Here is a 19219-nt window from a genome sequence, read left to right as displayed (position 1 = left end):
TGTTTGTGTCATCCCTTCCTGCATCAATTTTGCATTGGGAGTGTGACATTATTGACATGAACTGTGACCGTATAGATCATTGTTGCAACCAAGGTCCTGTAGTGGCACCAAATCTTGTACAAAGGGGGTCAAATAAGGTGTCTAAGACAAGGTTATGGTTGGCTGGTTGTGATTTTGCTATCTGTTTGCATGTATCATTTTTGTATTTAAAGTTATAAGTATTGGTTCTATACTGTCTGTATTTTAAACTTGTGTTATGCTTCTGGGTGACACCCCAGACAGATCAGCTCTGCCTAGCCTGCTTGATGGCCCATCAAGGACCATCATCTGTACAACTGACCCACTGAGAGAAGGCAGATACATCTTGGGACTCAGCAAGGACATGTCTATGGAGAGGACTTTAAGGCTTTCAGGCAATGTGCTGGGCAGCTTGTGTTTGGAACTTGCTTGCTGTATGTAACTGATTACTTGGACCAACTCTAGCTCTCATCTGTATTTCTTTCTTTTTATGAATAAACCTTTAGATTTTAGATTCTAAAGGATTGGCAACAGTGTGAGCTGTGGGTAAGATCTGATTTGTATATTGACCTGGGTCTGGGGCTTGGTCCTTTGGGATCAAGGGACCCTTTGTTCTTTTACTGGGGTATTGGTTTTCATAACCATCTGTCCCCACAACGAGGGGCACTGGTGGGGATACTGGGAAACTGGAGTGTCTGAGGGAATTGCTTGTGTGACTTGTGGTTAGCCAGTGGGGTGAGACTGAAGTCCTCTCTGTCTGGCTGGTTTGGTGTGCCTTAGAAGTGGAGAAACCCCAGCCTTGGGCTGTGACTGCCCTGCTCTAAGCAGTTTGTCCTGAATTGATACTCTCAGTAGTGTGCTGCCAGAGGCCGCTTCGTTGCAGCCCAGCATCCCCTCACAAGTCCCCCAGAGACCCACTCCCTCACCCCCTGCCCCTGGCCACACTCACCAGTCCTGCTCGGAAGTGATGGCATCTGTCAGGCTGAGCTGGGAGCGCAGCTGGGGCCGGGCCAGGGCCAGGGTGGGGAATTGCTCTGGCCTCTTGGAAATGGTGCAGCCAGCCAGGCCGGGGTCTGCCCCCACTCCAGTCGACCCAGTTGCCTGGCGGTGGGGTGACCATACGCCCCCTTTTGGCTGGGGCAGTTCCCTTTTGAAGCCCTGTCCTGGCCATCCCGACTTTTTTGACAAAAAACGGCATTTGTTCCTTTTGATCTTCCCAACTGACCAGAGCAAACGAACACATGCCCAGATTACCAGAAACGTCGGGTGTGTTCCACGGGTGGGGCGTGGAGGAACGTCTGGGTGGGGGTGGCGACGTGAGGTGTCAGGCAGCAGGGCTTGGGGGGTCAGGCTCAGCCCTGGGCAGAAAGGAGCTGGGGGGGTTGGTGGCCAGCCCTCTGGCAGCAATGCGGGGAGCTCAGGGGCGGAGGGGGAGAATCAGCCCTGGCGACGGCCCCGGGGAGCTGGGGGAGGAGAGGAAGGGTCAGCCCCGGTGGCGCGGAGCTGTGGGGGGAGGGCCAAAGCCCCAGACAGGCGGCACTGGGCTCCAACTCTCTGAGCCCCAGCTGTGGCCAGGGGGTGGAAAGGAGCCCGAGCGGTGGGCAGGGGGCTGGGAGCAGAGAAGAGCTGCCGGGGCGAGCAGGCTGGGCTGGGGCCCCTTCGGAGCCTGGGCCCAGTGACATGGTGCCACTGGGGCTGCTCAGAGATATGGCGTAGGGAAAACCAGCAACTTCCATTGCTTCTGGGGCTCCGCCGCGGCGCCTGGCCAGGGGTCTGCTCGAGCAGCTCCAGCAAACGCTGAGCACAGAGCCCGGACCCAGCGCAAAGTGCTCTGCGGACGTGGACGGGGCGCGGCCACGTCTCTCTCCCGCGGTGAGGCGGTGCTGGAAGTGTCCAGAAATCCACTCAGTGGCGGACCCAGGTCTGAGATTCCCCCGCTCAGTCTCCGTGTCCCAAACTCGGCTTTCTTCCGAAGAGCTGCTCTCTGGGCCCCGGGCCTGGCTGTCGCGCATCCCGCAAGTGACAGTGTCTGTGGGCCGGCGAGTGTCGCGCTGCACGTCGGGGCAGAGAAGTGCCATGACCTCGGGCTCGTGCACAGAAAGAAAACCCAGCAGCTGCTGCGTGCGAAGCTCCAGAACTCGGCCAGGCTGCCGCGAGACAGCCAGCACGCTGCCGCAGGGAACGGTAACTTGTCACGTCCTGCTCCCAGCGCTAACCGCGACTTGGCAAAACGGCAAAATTCACAACGGTCTCAGCTGCATTTAGCACATCATGGAATTCGGGTCCCAGTCTCTTTGCTGCAAGGGCCTGGCGAGGCAACAGACAGTGTGTTCGTCACCTGCAGGTTTCGGGCGCGGATTCTTGCTACGACACTGCTCCTATGGCCTGTCATGGCAGCTGCACCATCCGTGCAAAGAGCAACACTTCTCCCAGTTCAGCAATTCAGCTGTCATGAGCCCTGAACTCGTCCTGACCTCTTCTCCTGTCCGGTAGCTCCTGACAAAAAAGAAAATCTTCCAGAATTTCCCGCAGCCAAACATATAATGACCAAGAACTTGTCGTTCTGCACTGCCGACAGCAGCTGTCGCCTCAAGCTGAACTGCAAACTGTTCACATGTACGGTTTGGCGGCATTTCTCGTCAGTTCTCCTCCTAGCCATGTCCTTCGAAAGTGGCGTAGCCTTAAGTTTCTTCGCTGCAGCTTTGCTTACCAGCACGATGCACATTTCTACAGCCGCTGGGAGAAGCGGTTCGTCTCCGGTGCCAGGGCAGTTTTCACTCTGCAATCCAAAGTGCTGGAGAGAAAGATGCTTTCAGAGCCTTGCCAGGAACCAATGTTACATTTGTCATTTGCGTTGGCTGTGGATTATATGCCTCTCTCTCTTGTTGGACAAAGTCTCTGGATTTGTCTTTACACTCCAGTGCCTTGCTGGGAGTTGTGGGTTCAGGTTTGCAGGTTTCACTGCTCCGGTGGATGGGATCTGTACGCACACAACGCATTGTGCTCATCTGTCGCCAAGTTCCATAACACCGAAATCACTGTCGCTTTCCTCAAACTTTCCGTCCTTCACTTGTTTCCTCCTCCTTGGCTGTGCGTTGTCCTTGGCTTCAGCACAGCCTGCAGGATTAGAATTAGGGCCTTTTAAAAACGTCTCCATTTTAATGTAATTTGCTCGCACATGATACAAATATTCCACTTCCACCCGCCAGATGTCTCAGAAAAAAACAAGTTGTTGCTTCTGATTTGCTGTCCTAGGCAGTGACTGTTTTACATTGACACTTGTGCCATGAGCGCTGCGGCGCTGGCCGTACCCCGGGAGGGTGTGGTGCAAACCGAAATAGCGGGTGTGTCGGGTTAATGGCTAGGCCATGCAGGCCCTCTGCGGTCTGTAGACCCCAGCTTGAGAACCACTGCACTAGGGGACGCTGTCCCCTCAGACCCAGTGCTGAGGGTAGGAGGCTCAGTGGGGGGCCGGGCTGTGGGGAGTGGGGGCACTAGGGCACTGAGCCCTGGCCGTGCACATTCCTCACTCATCCCGTCGCCCTTTCCATCGCATGGGGTGTTTGCTCCCAGCACCTGCTTCCAAGAGGGGTTCTTGGGCGCCCCCACTCCCCACCCTTGCCCTTTGCTGGGCTAAAGCCTGGTGACGTTCTGCTTTCAAGGAGCACCTGCAGGGGAAGCTCTCCCAGCAGGGCACGGTGTGTACCCACAGCCTGCATTGCCCCCGGCCCCTGGCATGCATTGCCCCCAGCAGGGGACGTCATGTGCCAATGGCCCTGCACAGCCCAGCATCCATTGCCCCGGGACCCGCAGGCTGAGCCGGGCACACTGGGGAGCCCAGTGTTTCCTGGGGACACTTCCCACCTGAGCACAGATGGGTGGCAGGCGACCCAGGCTGGCTCCTGGGATGGAGGAGACGCTGCCCACTGGCCCCGGCCCTGGCCCTGCTGGGCGGGGAGCTGAGCTGGAGCAGCCCGTGGCCCGCGGGGCCCCATGGCGGGGGGAAGGGGGCCTGGGTTGCCGAGCCTGCCATGATACCCTCTCTCTGTGCACCAGCTGGGGCATGGCCGTCAATGTGTATTCCACATCCGTGACCAGCGAGAACCTGAGTCGCCATGACATGCTAGCCTGGGTCAATGATTCCCTGCACCTCAACTACACCAAGATCGAACAGCTCTGCTCAGGTAGGGGTCCTGGGCCCAGAACTGCTCGAGGGGCAAGGGCAGGAGGGGCCCAGTGGCTCTGCCCCAGCCAGCCAGCCCAGCCGTGGAGAGGTGCCCTCTGGGCGGTTGAGTCCTCAGCCCCTGCCCTGTCCTAGCTGGGGAGAGGTGCCCTCTGACCAGCCGAGCCCCCAACTCCTGCCCTGTCCCTGCCAGAGGTTGCAGGGCAAGGGGGGGCCCAGGTTCGGGATCCAGGGACTGGGGGGGCGTTGGCAGAGCTGTGCCGTTCCTGGCAGGCATGGAAGCACCTGCGCTGCCTGCATAGGGTGCCAGGTGTCCGTTTTTTGACCGGAAGGGCCGGTGGAAAAGGGACCCTGGCGGCTCCGGTTGGCACTGCTGACTGGGCCGATAAAAGTCTGGTCAGCAGGGCCCCAGGTCTGAGGCAGTCTCCCTGCCTGCCCTGGCTCCGCGCAGCTCCCGGAAGTGGCCACCAGGTTCCTGCAGCCCCTGCATGCATGGACAGCCAGGGAGGTGCCACGCTCTACCCCCCACCCCCGAGTGCCGGCTCCGCAGCTCCCATTGGCTGGGAACCACGACCAATGGGAGCTGCGGGGCTGGAGCCTCCCCGGCCGCCCATGCGCCGAGGGGCTGCAGGGACTTGGCGGCCACGCCCTGGGAGACGTGGGAAGTGCCACGGGACCCTGAACCCTCTGCTGCTCCCCAACCCCCTGCCTCAGCCCTGAGCCCCCTCCTGCACCCAAACCCCTTATACACAGAGCCTGCACCCCACAAGAGAGCCCCCGCCCCCCAACCCTGTGCCCCAGCCCAGTGAAAGTGAGTGAGGGTGGGGGAGAGCGAGTGAGGGAGGAAGGGGGAAGGACCGAGCGGGGGCAGGGCTCCGGAGAAGGGGTGGGGCAGGGTTTTGGTTTTGTGCCATCAGAAAGTTGGCAACCCTATGCCCGCAGGTGCTGCCTACTGCCAGTTCATGGACATGCTCTTCCCGGGCTGCGTGCACCTGCGGAAGGTGAAGTTCCAGGCCAAGCTGGAGCACGAATTCATCCACAACTTCAAGGTGCTGCAGGCCGCCTTCAAGAAGATGGGGGTGGACAAGGTGGGTCCCTGCCGGGCACTGCTCCCATCTGCCCTGCGGCTCGGCACGTGGGGGCCCAGTTAGCTGGACTGACCTGAGGGCCTGGACTGCTCACCCTCTGCCCCAGTCACTCGGGTGCCATACGGCCTGGAAGGGGGCTGGGCCCCTCTCCTGACTGCCCTGCCAGGCGCTGAGCCGCGTGCCCAGGGGTCAGTGACCCCTGGAATGTGGGGACCCCGGTGTCAGAGATCCGGGGGTTGGAAGCCCACCTGGGAGCCTGAGGCGAGTGCGGACAAGACAGAACCACCAGCCTCCCTCCCTCCCCCCATGCCTACCAGCCTCCCCCTGTACCTGCCAGCCACTCCCTGCCAGCCTCCCCATGCCCACCAGCACCCTCTGTGCCCATGACCACCCTCCAGCATATCTGCCAGCCCCCCCATACCTGCCAGCCACCCCCCACCAGAACCCCATGTGTGCCTGCCAGCCTCCCCCTGTACCTGCCAGCCACCCCCCACCAGAACCCCATGTGTGCCTGCCAGCCTCCCCCTGTGCCTGCAGGCCACCCCCCACCAGAACCCCCCTGCATGCCTGCCAGCCACCCCCCACCAGAACCCCATGTGTGCCTGCCAGCCTCCCCCTGTACCTGCAGGCCACCCCCCACCAGAACCCCCCTGCATGCCTGCCAGCCTCCCCCTGTGCCCACCAGCATGCTCCAGTATACCTGCCAGCACCCTGCAGAATAGCCGCCAGCACCCCCGCATGCATACCCACAACAACACCCCCGCATGCCTGCCAGCAGCCCCCACACCTACCGGTCACCCCTCTGCCAAGAACCCCGCATACCTGCCAGTCACCCCATGCAAGATTCCCCATGCCTTCCAGCCTCCCTCTGTGCCAGTCAGCAGCCCCTGCATGCCCACCAGCCACCCCCTGCCAGCATCCCCTGTGCCCACCAACGCCCCCACATTCCTGCCAGTACCCCTCCCACGTGGCTGCCAGCCACCCCCCACCAGCACCTCCCTGTGCCAGCCAGCACCCCCCGCATGCCCGCCAGCCACTCCCCACCAGCACCCCCTGCCCCCACCAATGCTTTGGACTGGCTGAGACAGGCCCAGGGAGCCGGTAGGAATCGGCAGCTGTGGTTGTGGGCAAATGCCAGTTGACCCTGCAGGAGCTGCCCTGGCGCTCACCCTTGGGCGCAGTGGGGGGGCACGAGCCTGCTGGCCCCTCACGCCCTGCCTGTCCTTCCAGATCATCGCAGTGGAGAAGCTGGTGAAAGGGAAGTTCCAGGATAACTTTGAGTTTATTCAGTGGTTTAAGAAATTCTTTGATGCCAACTACGATGGGAAGGAATACAACCCGCTGCTGGCACGGCAAGGGCAAGAGGTGGCACCGTCTCCAAACCCAGGTGATCAGAACTTCAACAAACCCAAGAAACCCATTGGCACTGCAGGTAAAGTCGCCGACCCCTGGAGGCAGCTGGCGCCCCCGCCCCTGCGCCTGCAGGATCCCGACTCCGCCGGGGTCGCACAGCTTGCTAGCATGGCCTTCGGCTGCCTGCCCCAGCCCCTGCCCCGGTGGTGCCAGTCGGGCCCTGCCCATTGCGCCGGCAGCCCCTGGGTGGCATGGCGCCGCGTGCAGTGTGTTGGTGGCTCGGGAGTGCCAAGTAGGTTTGGAGGGGTGGGGTGCTCCCAGAGGTGGGGGGCGGTGATGGATCGGGGGCAGCAAGGGGATGGGTGGCAAGGGGGCGGGAGGCCAGCAGAGGGGTGAGGGATGGGGTGGGGGGCCGGTGAAGGGGTGCGTGATGGGGGATCCTCCTGCTGCAGATCCACCTGCCCCACCCAGCCGCTGGCAGTGAGTGCCGGCCTGGCACAGGCCCTGCAGCATTGCAGTGTCAGCGGAGGGAGGGGGTGGCTAGAGGAGGGGCACAGCCCGTAGGCCCTGGGGGCAGGCGGGTTCCCCAGAGTGCAGGGAGTGGGGGCTGGCTCGGTATCACGGAGTCCCCGGGCGATGCTCTGGAACTGCTCCCCATGAAGCCAGGCAGGACTCTGGGGAAGTCTCCTCTCGGGGAGCAGCCTGTCTGCAGGACACACAGCTCACACAGCTTCCACCTTCCTGGGTCTGACCTCGGAGCATTCAGCCTCCTCTGCCCCTCCGTGCACTTCCCACAGTGAGTCCCCCCAGGCGGGGTCCTGGGGAAGCCAGAGGGTCCTGCCCCCCAACTCCACAGTCAGACGTGACTCTCCGCCAGCCAGTAAAACGGAAGGTTTATTAGACGACAGGAACATGGTCTAACACAGAGCTTGTAGGTGCAGAGAACAGGACCCCTCAGCTGGGTCCATTATGGGGGGCAGTGAGCCAGACAACCCCGTCTGCCCTTCACTCCATGTCCCAGCCAGCCCCAAACTGAAACTCCCTCCAGCCCCTCCTCCCCTGGGCTTTGTCCCTTTCCCAGGCCAGGAGGTCACCTGATTCCTTTGTTCTCCAACCCTTTAGCTCTCACCTTGCAGGGGGGAAGGGCCCAGGCCATCAGTGGCCAGGAAACAGGGTGTCGGCCATTCTCTGTCTCCAGACCCCTGCACACACCTGCCCTCTAGGGCTCTGCAGTGATCATACACCCTCACCCCACCACCTAGATACTTAAGAACTGCCTAGGGGAAACTGAGGCACCCCCACACTATTCAGAGGAAACATTAAGAACAGTCCCGCTTCCTCACACTCGGGGAGGGGCCTGCTGAGCTGGGGCAGGGCAGGGCAGGGTGGGGTGGGGGGCGCAGCAGGGGAGGAGCCTGCTGAGCTCTGGGGGCCACAAGGGGGGGCCACAGAGCTAGGGCAGGTGCGTGGCTGTACGTGGCACCTCCCCCGCATGCTCCTGGCAGGGGGGAGCACCAGTTCGGGGGGGTGATATCTGTACCCCGCTGCCCACAGGGCCATGGGGCTGCCCCATAGGCATTCTTGTGCCCTCCCCTTCCCCCCACAATTGCTAATGAATGACACCCCCCCCGCAGCCCGCACCACCATGGGGGAGGTCCTGTTCTCCCATCTGGGGAAACTGAGGCAGGGAAGACCCTGGACTTAGGGCGTGAAACCCAGGTGTCCTGACTGACTCCTGTGCTCTGGGCAGTGCCACCCTGCACCATGGTTTGTGTCTGCAACCCCCTGCCCAGCGCAGCCCTATATGACCCCTGGCCAGCAACTGCCTGACCCCCTGCCCCTGACACCCGCGCCCCGCATGCCCGTGTCCCGCACCCCGCAGGAGAGGGCAGGGCCTGTGCTGAGCAGGGGCTCTGGGAGCAAGCTGTACCGGGAGTGGGGCACGCTGGGGGGTGCCTATGCTTGGGGGGGGCTGCACTGGGGTGGGGCTGTGCTGGGGCTGGGGGGGCTGCACTGGGACCCGTGCTAACCTCTGGCTGTCTTGGGCGGCTCTCTCCAGCCCCCCAGAGAACCTCCCCTACAGCCCCGAAGACGATGCCGGTGCCAACCCGAGTGACCAATGTCATCCCCAGCAACATCACCCGGAAAAACCCGCCTGCTGCCCGCAACGGGGGCAGCGAGGCCGACACCCAGATCCTGGAGCTCAACCAGCAGGTGAGGGGCGTGGCTGACAGGGCTGCTCCCGGGGCACGGGCAGCAGCTGTGCTGGGCACAGATGCCAGGTCCCACGAGGGGCACAGGAGGCACAGACACCAAGCCCTACAGAGGGTACTGGGGGGGCACAGGCAGCAGTCCCACTGGGTGCTGGGGGGGCACAGATGCCAGATCCCAGGTGGGGCATGGGAGGCACAGACACCAGTCCCACAGGGCGCTGGGGGGCACAGGTGCCAGATCCCAGGTGGGGTGCTGGGGGGGGCACAGACACCAGTCCCACTGGCAGGGTTCCGGGGGGCACAGGTGCCAGGTCCCACGGGGTGCTGAGGGGCATAACATCGGATCCTGTGCGGTGCTGGGGCGTGTCACGGGGTCCCCGGGCGATGCTCTGGACCTGCTCCCTACGAAGCCGGTCAGGACTCTGGGGAAGTCTTCTCTCTGTGAGCAGCCTGTCTGCAGGACACACAGCTCACACAGCTTCCACCTTCCTGGGACCTCAGGAGGTCATCTAGTCCAACCCCCTGCTCAAAGCAGGACCGATCCCCAATTAAATCATCCCAGCCAGGGCTTTGTCAAGCCTGACCTTAAAAACTTCTAAGGAAGGAGATTCCACCACCTCCCTAGGCAACGCATTCCAGTGTTTCACCACCCTCCTAGTGAAAAAGTTTTTCTTAATATCCAACCTAAACCTCCCCCACTGCAACTTGAGACCATTACTCCTTGTTCTGTCATCTGCTACCACTGAGAACAGTCTAGATCCATCCTCTTTGGAACCCCCTTTCAGGTAGTTGAAAGCAGCTATCAAATCCCCCCTCATTCTTCTCTTCTGCAGGCTAAACAATCCCAGCTCCCTCAGCCTCTCCTCATAAGTCATGTGTTCCAGACCCCTAATCATTTTTGTTGCCCTTCGCTGGACTCTCTCCAATTTATCCACATCCTTCTTGTAGTGTGGGGCCCAAAACTGGACACAGTACTCCAGATGAGGCCTCACCAATGTCGAATAGAGGGGAACGATCACGTCCCTCGATCTGCTCGCTATGCCCCTACTTATACATCCCAAAATGCCATTGGCCTTCTTGGCAACAAGGGCACCCTGCTGACTCATATCCAGCTTCTCATCCACTGTCACCCATAGGTCCTTTTCCGCAGAACTGCTGCCTAGCCATTCAGTCCCTAGTCTGTAGCGGTGCATTGGATTCTTCTGTCCTAAGTGCAGGACCCTGCACTTATCCTTATTGAACCTCATCAGATTTCTTTTGGCCCAATCCTCCAATTTGTCTAGGTCCCTCTGTATCCTATCCCTGCCCTCCAGCGTATCTACCACTCCTCCCAGTTTAGTATCATCCGCAAATTTGCTGAGAGTGCAATCCACACCATCCTCCAGATCATTTATGAAGATATTGAACAAAACCGGCCCCAGGACCGACCCCTGGGGCACTCCACTTGATACCAGCTGCCAACTAGACATGGAGCCATTGATCACTACCCGCTGAGCCCGACAATCTAGCCAACTTTCTACCCACCTTATAGTGCATTCATCCAGCCCATACTTCCTTAACTTGCTGACAAGAATACTGTGGGAGACTGTGTCAAAAGCTTTGCTAAAGTCAAGAAACAATACATCCACTGCTTTCCCTTCATCCAGAGAACCAGTAATCTCATCATAGAAGGCGATTAGATTAGTCAGGCATGACCTTCCCTTGGTGAATCCATGCTGGCTGTTCCTGATCACTTTCCTCTCATGTAAGTGCTTCAGGATTGATTCTTTGAGGACCTGCTCCATGATTTTTCCAGGGACTGAGGTGAGGCTGACTGGCCTGTAGTTCCCAGGATCCTCCTTCTTCCCCTTTTTAAAGATGGGCACTACATTAGCCTTTTTCCAGTCATCCGGGACTTCCCCAGTTCGCCACGAGTTTTCAAAGATAATGGCCAGTGGCTCTGCAATCACAGCCGCCAATTCCTTCAGCACTCTCGGATGCAACTCGTCCGGCCCCATGGACTTGTGCACGCCCAGCTTTTCTAAATAGTCCCTAACCACCTCTATCTCCACAGAGGGCTGGCCATCTCTTCCGCATTTTGTGATGCCCAGCGCAGCAGTCTGGGAGCTGACCTTGTTAGTGAAAACAGAGGCAAAAAAAGCATTGAGTACATTAGCTTTTTCCACATCCTCTGTCACTAGGTTGCCTCCCTCATTCATTAAGGGGCCCACACATTCCTTGGCTTTCTTCTTGTTGCCAACATACCTGAAGAAACCCTTCTTGTTACTCTTAACATCTCTTGGTAGCTGCAACTCCAGGTGTGATTTGGCATTCCTGATTTCACTCCTGCATGCCTGAGCAATATTTTTATACTCTTCCCTGGTCATTTGTCCAGTCTTCCACTTCTTGTAAGCTTCTTTCTTGTGCTTAAGATCAGCAAGGATTTCACTGTTAAGCCAAGCTGGTCGCCTGCCATATTTACTATTCAGCCTCCTCTGCCCCTCCATGCGCTTCCCGAAGCGACCCCGCCCAAGCGGAGTCCTGGGGAAGCCAGAGGGTCCTGCCCCCCAGCTCTGCAGTCAGATGGGACTCTCAGCCAGCCAGTAAAACAGGGGTTTATTAGACAACAAGAACATGGTCTAACACAGAGCTTGTAGCTGCAGAGAACAGGACCCCTCAGCTGGGTCCATTTTGGGGGGCAGGGAGCCAGACAACCACGTCTGCCCTTCACTCCATGTCCCAAGCCAGCCCCAAACTGAAACTCTCTCCAGCCCCCCCTCCTCTGGGCTTTGTCCCTTTCCCGGGCCAGGAGGTCACCTGATTCCTTTGTTCTCCAGCCCTTTAGCTCTCAACTTGCAGGGAGGAAGGGCCCAGGCCATCAGTGGCCAGGAAACAGGGTGTTGGCCATTCTCTGTGTCTAGACCCCTGCACACCCCTGCCCTCTAGGGTTCTGCAACGATCATACACCCCCATCCCACCCCCTAGATACTTAAGAACTGGATATGGGAAACTGAGGCACCCCCACACTATTCAGAGGAAACATTAAGAACAGTCCCGCTTCCTCACAGGGGGCACAGATGCCAATCCTGCAGGGTGCTGGGGGGCACAGAAGCCAGGTCCTGCTGTGGGGCACAGACGCCGGGTCCCGCCGGGCTCTGTTAACAGCTCCTCTCCCTGCCCTGCCCAGCTCATGGACCTGAAGCTGACTGTGGACGGGCTGGAGAAGGAGCGCGATTTCTACTTCAGCAAACTGCGGGATATTGAGCTGATCTGCCAGGAGCACGAGAGCGAGAACAGCCCCGTCATCGCGGGCATCATTGGCATCCTGTATGCCACTGAGGTCAGTGCCCACGAGAGCGCCATGGGATAGCTCCAGCCTCTCTGCTGGCTGGTCCTTGGGCTGGTGCCAGCTGGCCCTGCTGGCCATCGGGGAGGCTGTCTCCTCTCTTGGCCCTGCTCTGGGCAGGGCCTGGGGCTCACGGTCAGCGGGTGCCAGGGCAGATCTTTGTGCCTGGCTCCGTCCCGTTCTGGGGCCTTGCTGTGGGAGCTGGGTACAGGTCTCTCCTCATTGCCAGGGCCAAGTGCCTGCCCGCGGGGCACTGAGCGGGTCGCTCCCGGGGAGGCCGGTCAGAGCCGTGCACCTGGCGCGGGGAGCGGGATGGGGCTGAGTTCCCAGGGGAGGTGGCGCCGGGCCCCCCGTCTCCTCCCTGGTGGGAGTCTCTCCGGGTGGTTTCTGTGGCACGGGGCCAGGGGAGGCTCACGCCGTCTCTGCGCCCCCCACAGGAAGGCTTTGCGCCTCCGGAGGATGACGAGGTGGAGGACCAGCAGCCGGAGGACCAGGACGAGTACTAGCTCTGAGCCCTCCTGCATCCCATGACGCGCCGGCCGTGCTCGTCCTGACATAGACACTGGAGGGTTTGCGTGTACAGCCGCGGCCCGTGCTATCACACATTATAAGAGTTTCAACCAACCAGCCCACCACCCCAGTGCTTTCTGTCCAGCCAGCAGATCCTGGGACCCACGGACTCCGACACATGCCTAGAGAGGAGAACCGAGTTGTAAATATGCATGGGGCTGCCAGGGTGGGGAAGGGCCCCGGCCCTTCAGGCCCCTCACCCCCTCATCCCCCTTATTTATTTCAGTTGTCACCTTTGGTGTGAGCGCTGCAGCCTTCCCAGGGAAGGCTCCGGCCCCCGCGCCGCCCAGCCTGGCCCCTGTATTATAGCTCAGCCCGACCCCTTTGTGTATAGCCCCGGGATGGAGTTTACTTGCACTTTGCCTGTGTGGGCACCGGGGCCCGGTTGTCACGGCTTGGAAGCGTGCGGGCTCCAGGAGCGTCCCTGCACCACACGAGGTTTGGCCTTGCCCTGGCCTCGCAGGCGCTGGGGACGGCGCGTTGGTTTCTTGGTCTCAGTTCACGTCAGAAACGACGACTGAGCTGCAAATGTGGCTTTCCCAGCGCGCCCCACCCCCTGCCTGCCATGCCCAGGGCAGGGGGAGAGGTGTCCACTTATCCTGGGGGCTGGCAGGATCCCAGAGCAGGGGACACCCCTAACACGACTGTGCTGGGGGGAGCGGGAGCCCCCAGGCTCCACACTGAGATCTGCGAATGTTCTTTTTCCCCTTTGGTCACCCACAAAGAGCCCCTCCCTGACTGCAGTGCAGGGCACTTGGCCCGCTGCTGGGGGTGCGGGACCGGGCCTGGAGGTGGAGACCCGGGGCCGGGAGGCTCAGTCCCTGCCCCTGCGGGTTCCAGCACCACCGCCGAGGGGCCTGCCATTTTGATGAGAATGCCACACAGCCGCTGCTGCCTTGCCCGTCTCCCTGTTCGTATTGCCTGTCTGCCCAGTCACCTGCTGTGCAAACCTGCATCTGTGTTACGTTGGATTTCAAATAAACTGGTGTGGTAAACGAGTGTCTGGGGGCATCTCTGGCTCGGCTACCCCAGGCCAGGGGATGGAGCACCGGGTTCCTCCGGAGCAGCAGGCCGGGGCCCAGCTCCAAAGGGGATGGGCATCTCAGGAGGGCTAGGCCCTTTGGAGCTGCTGAGGGATGGGCACCTAATGCCCTGAGGTCAGGGCAGGGCCCCGGCCATCACTGCCCAGAACGTGGCATCACGACCAAAAACCAGGATTCCAGGGCAGAGGCAGGTGGTTCCCATTGGCACACCCCACCAGCACCATGCTTCCCTCCCTTGGCACCTCTTTGCTGGACCCTCGCTCAGGCCAGAGCCGGCCCTGCGGGGCCAGTAAAGGAAACCCCCGGAGTTCCCTGAACCCCGTCGAACTCACAGACCCACGCTGCACCCCCCATCGCTCGCGCCATGGCTCTGCCCGGGGAGAGGGCTTGGCTTCCCCCAGGAGCTCCCCCTGCAATGTACCCGCTCAGCCCAAGACCCGTCTGTGGCCTGCTCAGACTAGCTACCATGCTCCCCCCGAAGCTAACCCGCCCGAACCCCTGGTGTAGATACAGCTTCATCAGCAGGCGTGTCCTGCCGCTCCAGGGTAATGACAGCGCCGGCCCCCGGTTCTTGGTGTGGCCTGTGCTGCGGTTCCTCCAGCACCCATGGTGTGGACACGGCCTGAGAACGTTGCTGAGGCTGTCGGCACTAAACCCGTGACCTCACAGCCAGCACGGTAATTCCTGTGGGGGTGCATGTCTGCACTGCCCTCCTTGGGGCGCCGGGGCCATCCTCACCCGGCACCGTTCCACCCTCCACGGGCCGAGCGCCCCCGTTCCCCTGCCTGCAGCCTGTGCCACAGGGCATCAGCTCCCTACCGCCCCCAGCGCTGCCCTCTGGCCTATGCCAGCCTCCCCCTCCCTACCAAGTGTCCCCCTATGATACCCAGTCCCTTTGGGCCCCAGATTTACCTTAGCCCGCCATGCCGGTGGCCCCACAGCACCAGGTCCATTAGAGACCCGCAAGAACAGCGAGGCCGGTGAAACCAATGGGAGAGATGGGGACAAACAGGTCCATGGCAAATAAAACAATACCACGTCCTAGGGCTGGACATCCCCACTCTCCTGCAGGCCAGCGTACCCCCCCCACGGGCCAGCGTACCCCCCCACGGGCCAGAGTATCCCCCATGGGCCAGTGTATCCCATGGGCCAGATTATCCCTCACAGGCCTGCGTATCCCACGAGCCAGAGTATCCCCTAGAGGCCAGCGCACCCCACAGGCCGGATTACCCCACATGCCAGAGCATCCCCTACAGGCCAGCGTACCCCATTGACAAGAGCATCCCCTACAGGCCAGCGTATCCCCGGGCTGGCATACGCTAGAGGCCAGTGTGTACCCCACAGGCTGTCCCCCCGATTGCAGCCACTTTGGGTGAGGTCGCGTCTCATAAGAGGGAGCCGCTGGCAGCTTGTGCTTATGGACTGAAGGGTGCCCGGGTTTCTCCTCACCCCCAAATATACCAGGACACACCTTTGCTGCTCACCTCCAGCTAGGCCCCCCTTACCATTCCTGTCAGCTTCCTCCTGAGGCCTCCGCCAGCTCTTTGCTACCGTTTCACTCAGTATTAAAAGGGCCTCCGTTGCCAAGCGCACAACTCCCCCATACACACAGAGTGCGAATGGGTCTCCCCGCCCGGCTGGGGGCACCATGCGAGGCCACGGCCCGGGGTTGCCGAAGAGATCTTTGGTTCTGCTCCGGAACTCCTGTCCCCCGCACCACAGCGCCTGAGCCCGGCAGGACACCGGCTTTCAGCGGAGACCTCCCAGGCCACACACCGGTGAGTCTGAGTGTAAATCCCAGCCCCCCGGGATCCCGGTCACCCTTATGCCCACTTGGCGTCAAGCGGTCCCTGGGTCGCAAACCCTCGTCTCCCCTCACTCTGTCTCGCCAGCCTGTCTGCGCAGGGTGTTCGTCGCGCTGACTGTCCTTGGGGGTGTCACTGCCTAGGCGACACCAGATTCCCTTCCCCGGTGCGGGCTCCTGTGTGGGCGCCAGCCGGGCACCGTCCGTAGAGGTAAGTGCTCGTGTGCGGCTGCCCTGCTGCGCCATTTAATCGCTCCTGTTTCTGAGCCAGTTTCCTTTCGCGCTCTCCTAGCACGGTGCCAGGGGGCCACATGGTAGTGCCTGCTGCCTTGGTGTCCACAGCCCCCGGTCACGGCTGGCAGAGGAGTAGCCGGCTGGCTGGGGCCCTGCACGTCTTGTCCCGCTGGCCCCAGTGCCCCAGCAGGGGCGGTGAGTCTGTTTGCAACGGGCCCGTGTTAGCGGCTTACTAGCCTGCACGGACATGACGCCCGCGAGCGTCCGTTCAGTGATGCTGACTCTAAGGGTTTCTCTGACAGCCCCAGCTCCTGGAGTCCGGCGGGGGATTATCAGACTCGCCACTGGCTGTCAAAGAAAAGGTGCATTTCTAGCCCACCTGGCTGCAGGGAACAGCTGGAAAACGGGCCCAGCAGGAAATCAACCGACAAGCCCAACCACGATTGGCTTAAAAGTCAGAGAGTCTTAAATTTGCTCTTTTTTTTAAACCTTGGGGGTTGGCAACAGTGCACAGCCATCCCTGGCCTGCCCTGCTCCTGGTCAGTCTCTCTCTGCTGAGCACAGGCTGGTCTGTCCCACGGGGCTACCCAGGGCAGCGTGGGGCAGGGTCAGTGCGTGCCCTGTGACCCTGGCTGACTCCGTGCTGTGCAGCTTGGCTCGGAGCCCTGACACCAGCTGCCTGCTGACGGCACAGCGGCCTCTCCTTGGCTTCCACAGGCCGGGTCCCTTCACGCAGGGTGACCCCCAGCCCCGTGTGCCCCAAAGCATTTCCTCTGCCGTACACAGCCCCTCTCCCGTCAAGCTCACAAAGCCTCGGGACATGGGCCGCTCCGCTAAAGGGATTATCCACTGTGCCTGGCTGGCTGTGTAAACACACCGAGCAGCTTGTTCAGTGCTGCCAAAGCAAAGGGGTTTGGCTGCCAACGGTTACAAACAACCAGGTACAAAGTCGCTGTGGGGCTTGAACCGAATTTACAGACTAGAAGCGTTGCTGCAAAGTCGTTTGCTCACCCCAGATTTCCTATCCAGCGGGGCTGGCCCGGGCACAGTCAAGAGCTGGGTTTCTCTAGCTCTCCAGGGGACGGCGGCCAAAATGGCTTTCATCACTCTACTCAGATCCTGTACCGACACCCCGCGCTAACACACCTGACCGGCGTCACCCGCACCTACGCCCCGCGCTAACACTACGGACCGGCGTCACCCGCACCGACACCCCGCGCTAACACTATGGACCGGCGTCACCCGCACCGACACCCCGCGCTAACACACCTGACCGGCGTCACCCGCACCTACGCCCCACGCTAACACTACAGACCGGCGTCGCCCGCACCTACACCCCGCGCTAACACTATGGACCGGCGTCACCCGCACCGACACCCCGCGCTAACACTATGGACCGGCGTCGCCCGCACCTACACCCCGCGCTAACACTACGGACCGGCGTCACCCGCACCTACACCCCGCGCTAACACACCTGACCGGCGTCACCCGCACCTACGCCCCACGCTAACACTACAGACCGGCGTCGCCCGCACCTACACCCCGCGCTAACACTACAGACCGGCGTCGCCTGCACCCCGCGCTGACACACCTGACCGGCATCGCCCGCACCTACACCCCACGCAAACACTACGGACCGGCGTCACCCGCACCTACACCCCGCGCTAACACTACGGACCGGCGTCACCCGCACCTACACCCCGCGCTAACACACCTGTCCGGCGTCACCCGCACCTACACCCCGCGCTAACACTACGGACCAGCGTCACCCGCACCTACACCCCGCGCTAACACTACGGACCGGCGTCACCTACATCCCACGCTAACACTACGGACCGGCGTCACCCGCACCTACACCCCGCGCTAACACTACGGACCGGCGTCGCCCGCACCTACACTCCGCGCTAACACTACGGACCGGCGTCCCCCGCACCTACACCCCGTGCTGACACTACGGACCGGCGTCCCCCGCACCTACACCCCGCGCTGACACTACGGACCGGCGTCGCCCGCACCTACACCCCGCGCTGACACTACGGACCGGCGTCGCCCGCACCTACACCCCGCGCTGACACTACGGACCGGCGTCCCCCGCACCTACACCCCGCGCTAACACACCTGACCAGCGTCACCCGCACCTACACCTCGCGCTAACACTACGGACCGGCGTCGCCCGCACCTACACCCATTGGCCTTCTTGGCAACAAGGGCACACTGCTGACTCATATCCAGCTTCTCGTCCACTGTCACCCCTAGGTCCTTTTCCGCAGAACTGCTGCCTAGCCATTCGGTCCCTAGTCTGTAGCTGTGCATTGGATTCTTCCATCCTAAGTGCAGGACCCTGCACTTATCCTTATTGAACCTCATCAGATTTCTTTTGGCCCAATCCTCCAATTTGTCTAGGTCCTTCTGTATCCTATCCCTCCCCTCCAGCATATCTACCACTCCTCCCAGTTTAGTATCATCCGCAAATTTGCTGAGAGTGCAATCCACACCATCCTCCAGATCATTTATGAAGATATTGAACAAAACCGGCCCCAGGACCGACCCTTGGGGCACTTCACTTGATACCGGCTGCCAACTAGATATGGAGCCATTGATCACTACCCGTTGAGCCCGACAATCTAGCCAGCTTTCTACCCACCTTATAGTGCATTCATCCAGCCCATACTTCCTTAACTTGCTGACAAGAATACTGTGGGAGACCGTGTCAAAAGCTTTGCTAAAGTCAAGAAACAATACATCCACTGCTTTCCCTTCATCCACAGAACCAGTAATCTCATCATAAAAGGCGATTAGATTAGTCAGGCATGACCTTCCCTTGGTGAATCCATGCTGGCTGTTCCTGATCACTTTCCTCTCATGCAAGTGCTTCAGGATAGATTCTTTGAGGACCTGCTCCATGATTTTTCCAGGGACTGAGTTGAGGCTGACTGGCCTGTAGTTCCCAGGATCCTCCTTCTTCCCTTTTTTAAAGATGGGCACTACATTAGCCTTTTTCCAGTCATCCGGGACTTCCCCGGTTCGCCATGAGTTTTCAAAGATAATGGCCAATGGCTCTGCAATCACAGCCGCCAATTCCTTCAGCACTCTCGGATGCAACTCGTCCGGCCCCATGGACTTGTGCACATCCAGCTTTTCTAAATAGTCCCTAACCACCTCTATCTCCACAGAGGGCTGGTCATCTCTTCCCCATTTTGTGATGCCCAGAGCAGCAGTCTGGGAGCTGACCTTGTTCGTGAAAACAGAGGCAAAAAAAGCATTGAGTACATTAGCTTTTTCCACATCCTCTGTCACTAGGTTGCCTCCCTCATTCAGTAAGGGGCCCACACTTTTCTTGGCTTTCTTCTTGTTGCCAACATACCTGAAGAAACCCTTCTTGTTACTC

The 19219-nt window shown here is 60.5% G+C and overlaps 1 protein-coding gene across 4 annotated transcripts in view; it reads left to right on the top strand.

Moving 5' to 3' along the window:
- Positions 1 to 13749, top strand: part of MAPRE3 (microtubule associated protein RP/EB family member 3) — a 73719-nt gene extending 59970 nt beyond the window's left edge. For 3 of the 4 annotated variants that reach the window (XM_073335453.1, XM_073335451.1, XM_073335452.1), the window contains 6 exons: positions 4075 to 4202; positions 5144 to 5289; positions 6520 to 6721; positions 8702 to 8856; positions 12022 to 12174; positions 12618 to 13749. In XM_073335453.1, the coding sequence (XP_073191554.1) occupies positions 4082 to 4202; positions 5144 to 5289; positions 6520 to 6721; positions 8702 to 8856; positions 12022 to 12174; positions 12618 to 12686 (846 nt within the window). In that variant the 5' untranslated portion in view covers positions 4075 to 4081 and the 3' untranslated portion in view covers positions 12687 to 13749. The remainder of the gene's footprint in view (positions 1 to 4074; positions 4203 to 5143; positions 5290 to 6519; positions 6722 to 8701; positions 8857 to 12021; positions 12175 to 12617) is intronic. The other variant, XM_073335450.1, reaches the window with a different exon arrangement.
- The last annotated feature ends 5470 nt before the right edge of the window (positions 13750 to 19219 follow it).

This window comes from Lepidochelys kempii, chromosome 3, assembly GCF_965140265.1.
Source record: "Lepidochelys kempii isolate rLepKem1 chromosome 3, rLepKem1.hap2, whole genome shotgun sequence".
NCBI classification, from domain to species: domain Eukaryota; kingdom Metazoa; phylum Chordata; order Testudines; family Cheloniidae; genus Lepidochelys; species Lepidochelys kempii.
This window is presented reverse-complemented; position numbering and strand designations above follow the sequence as displayed.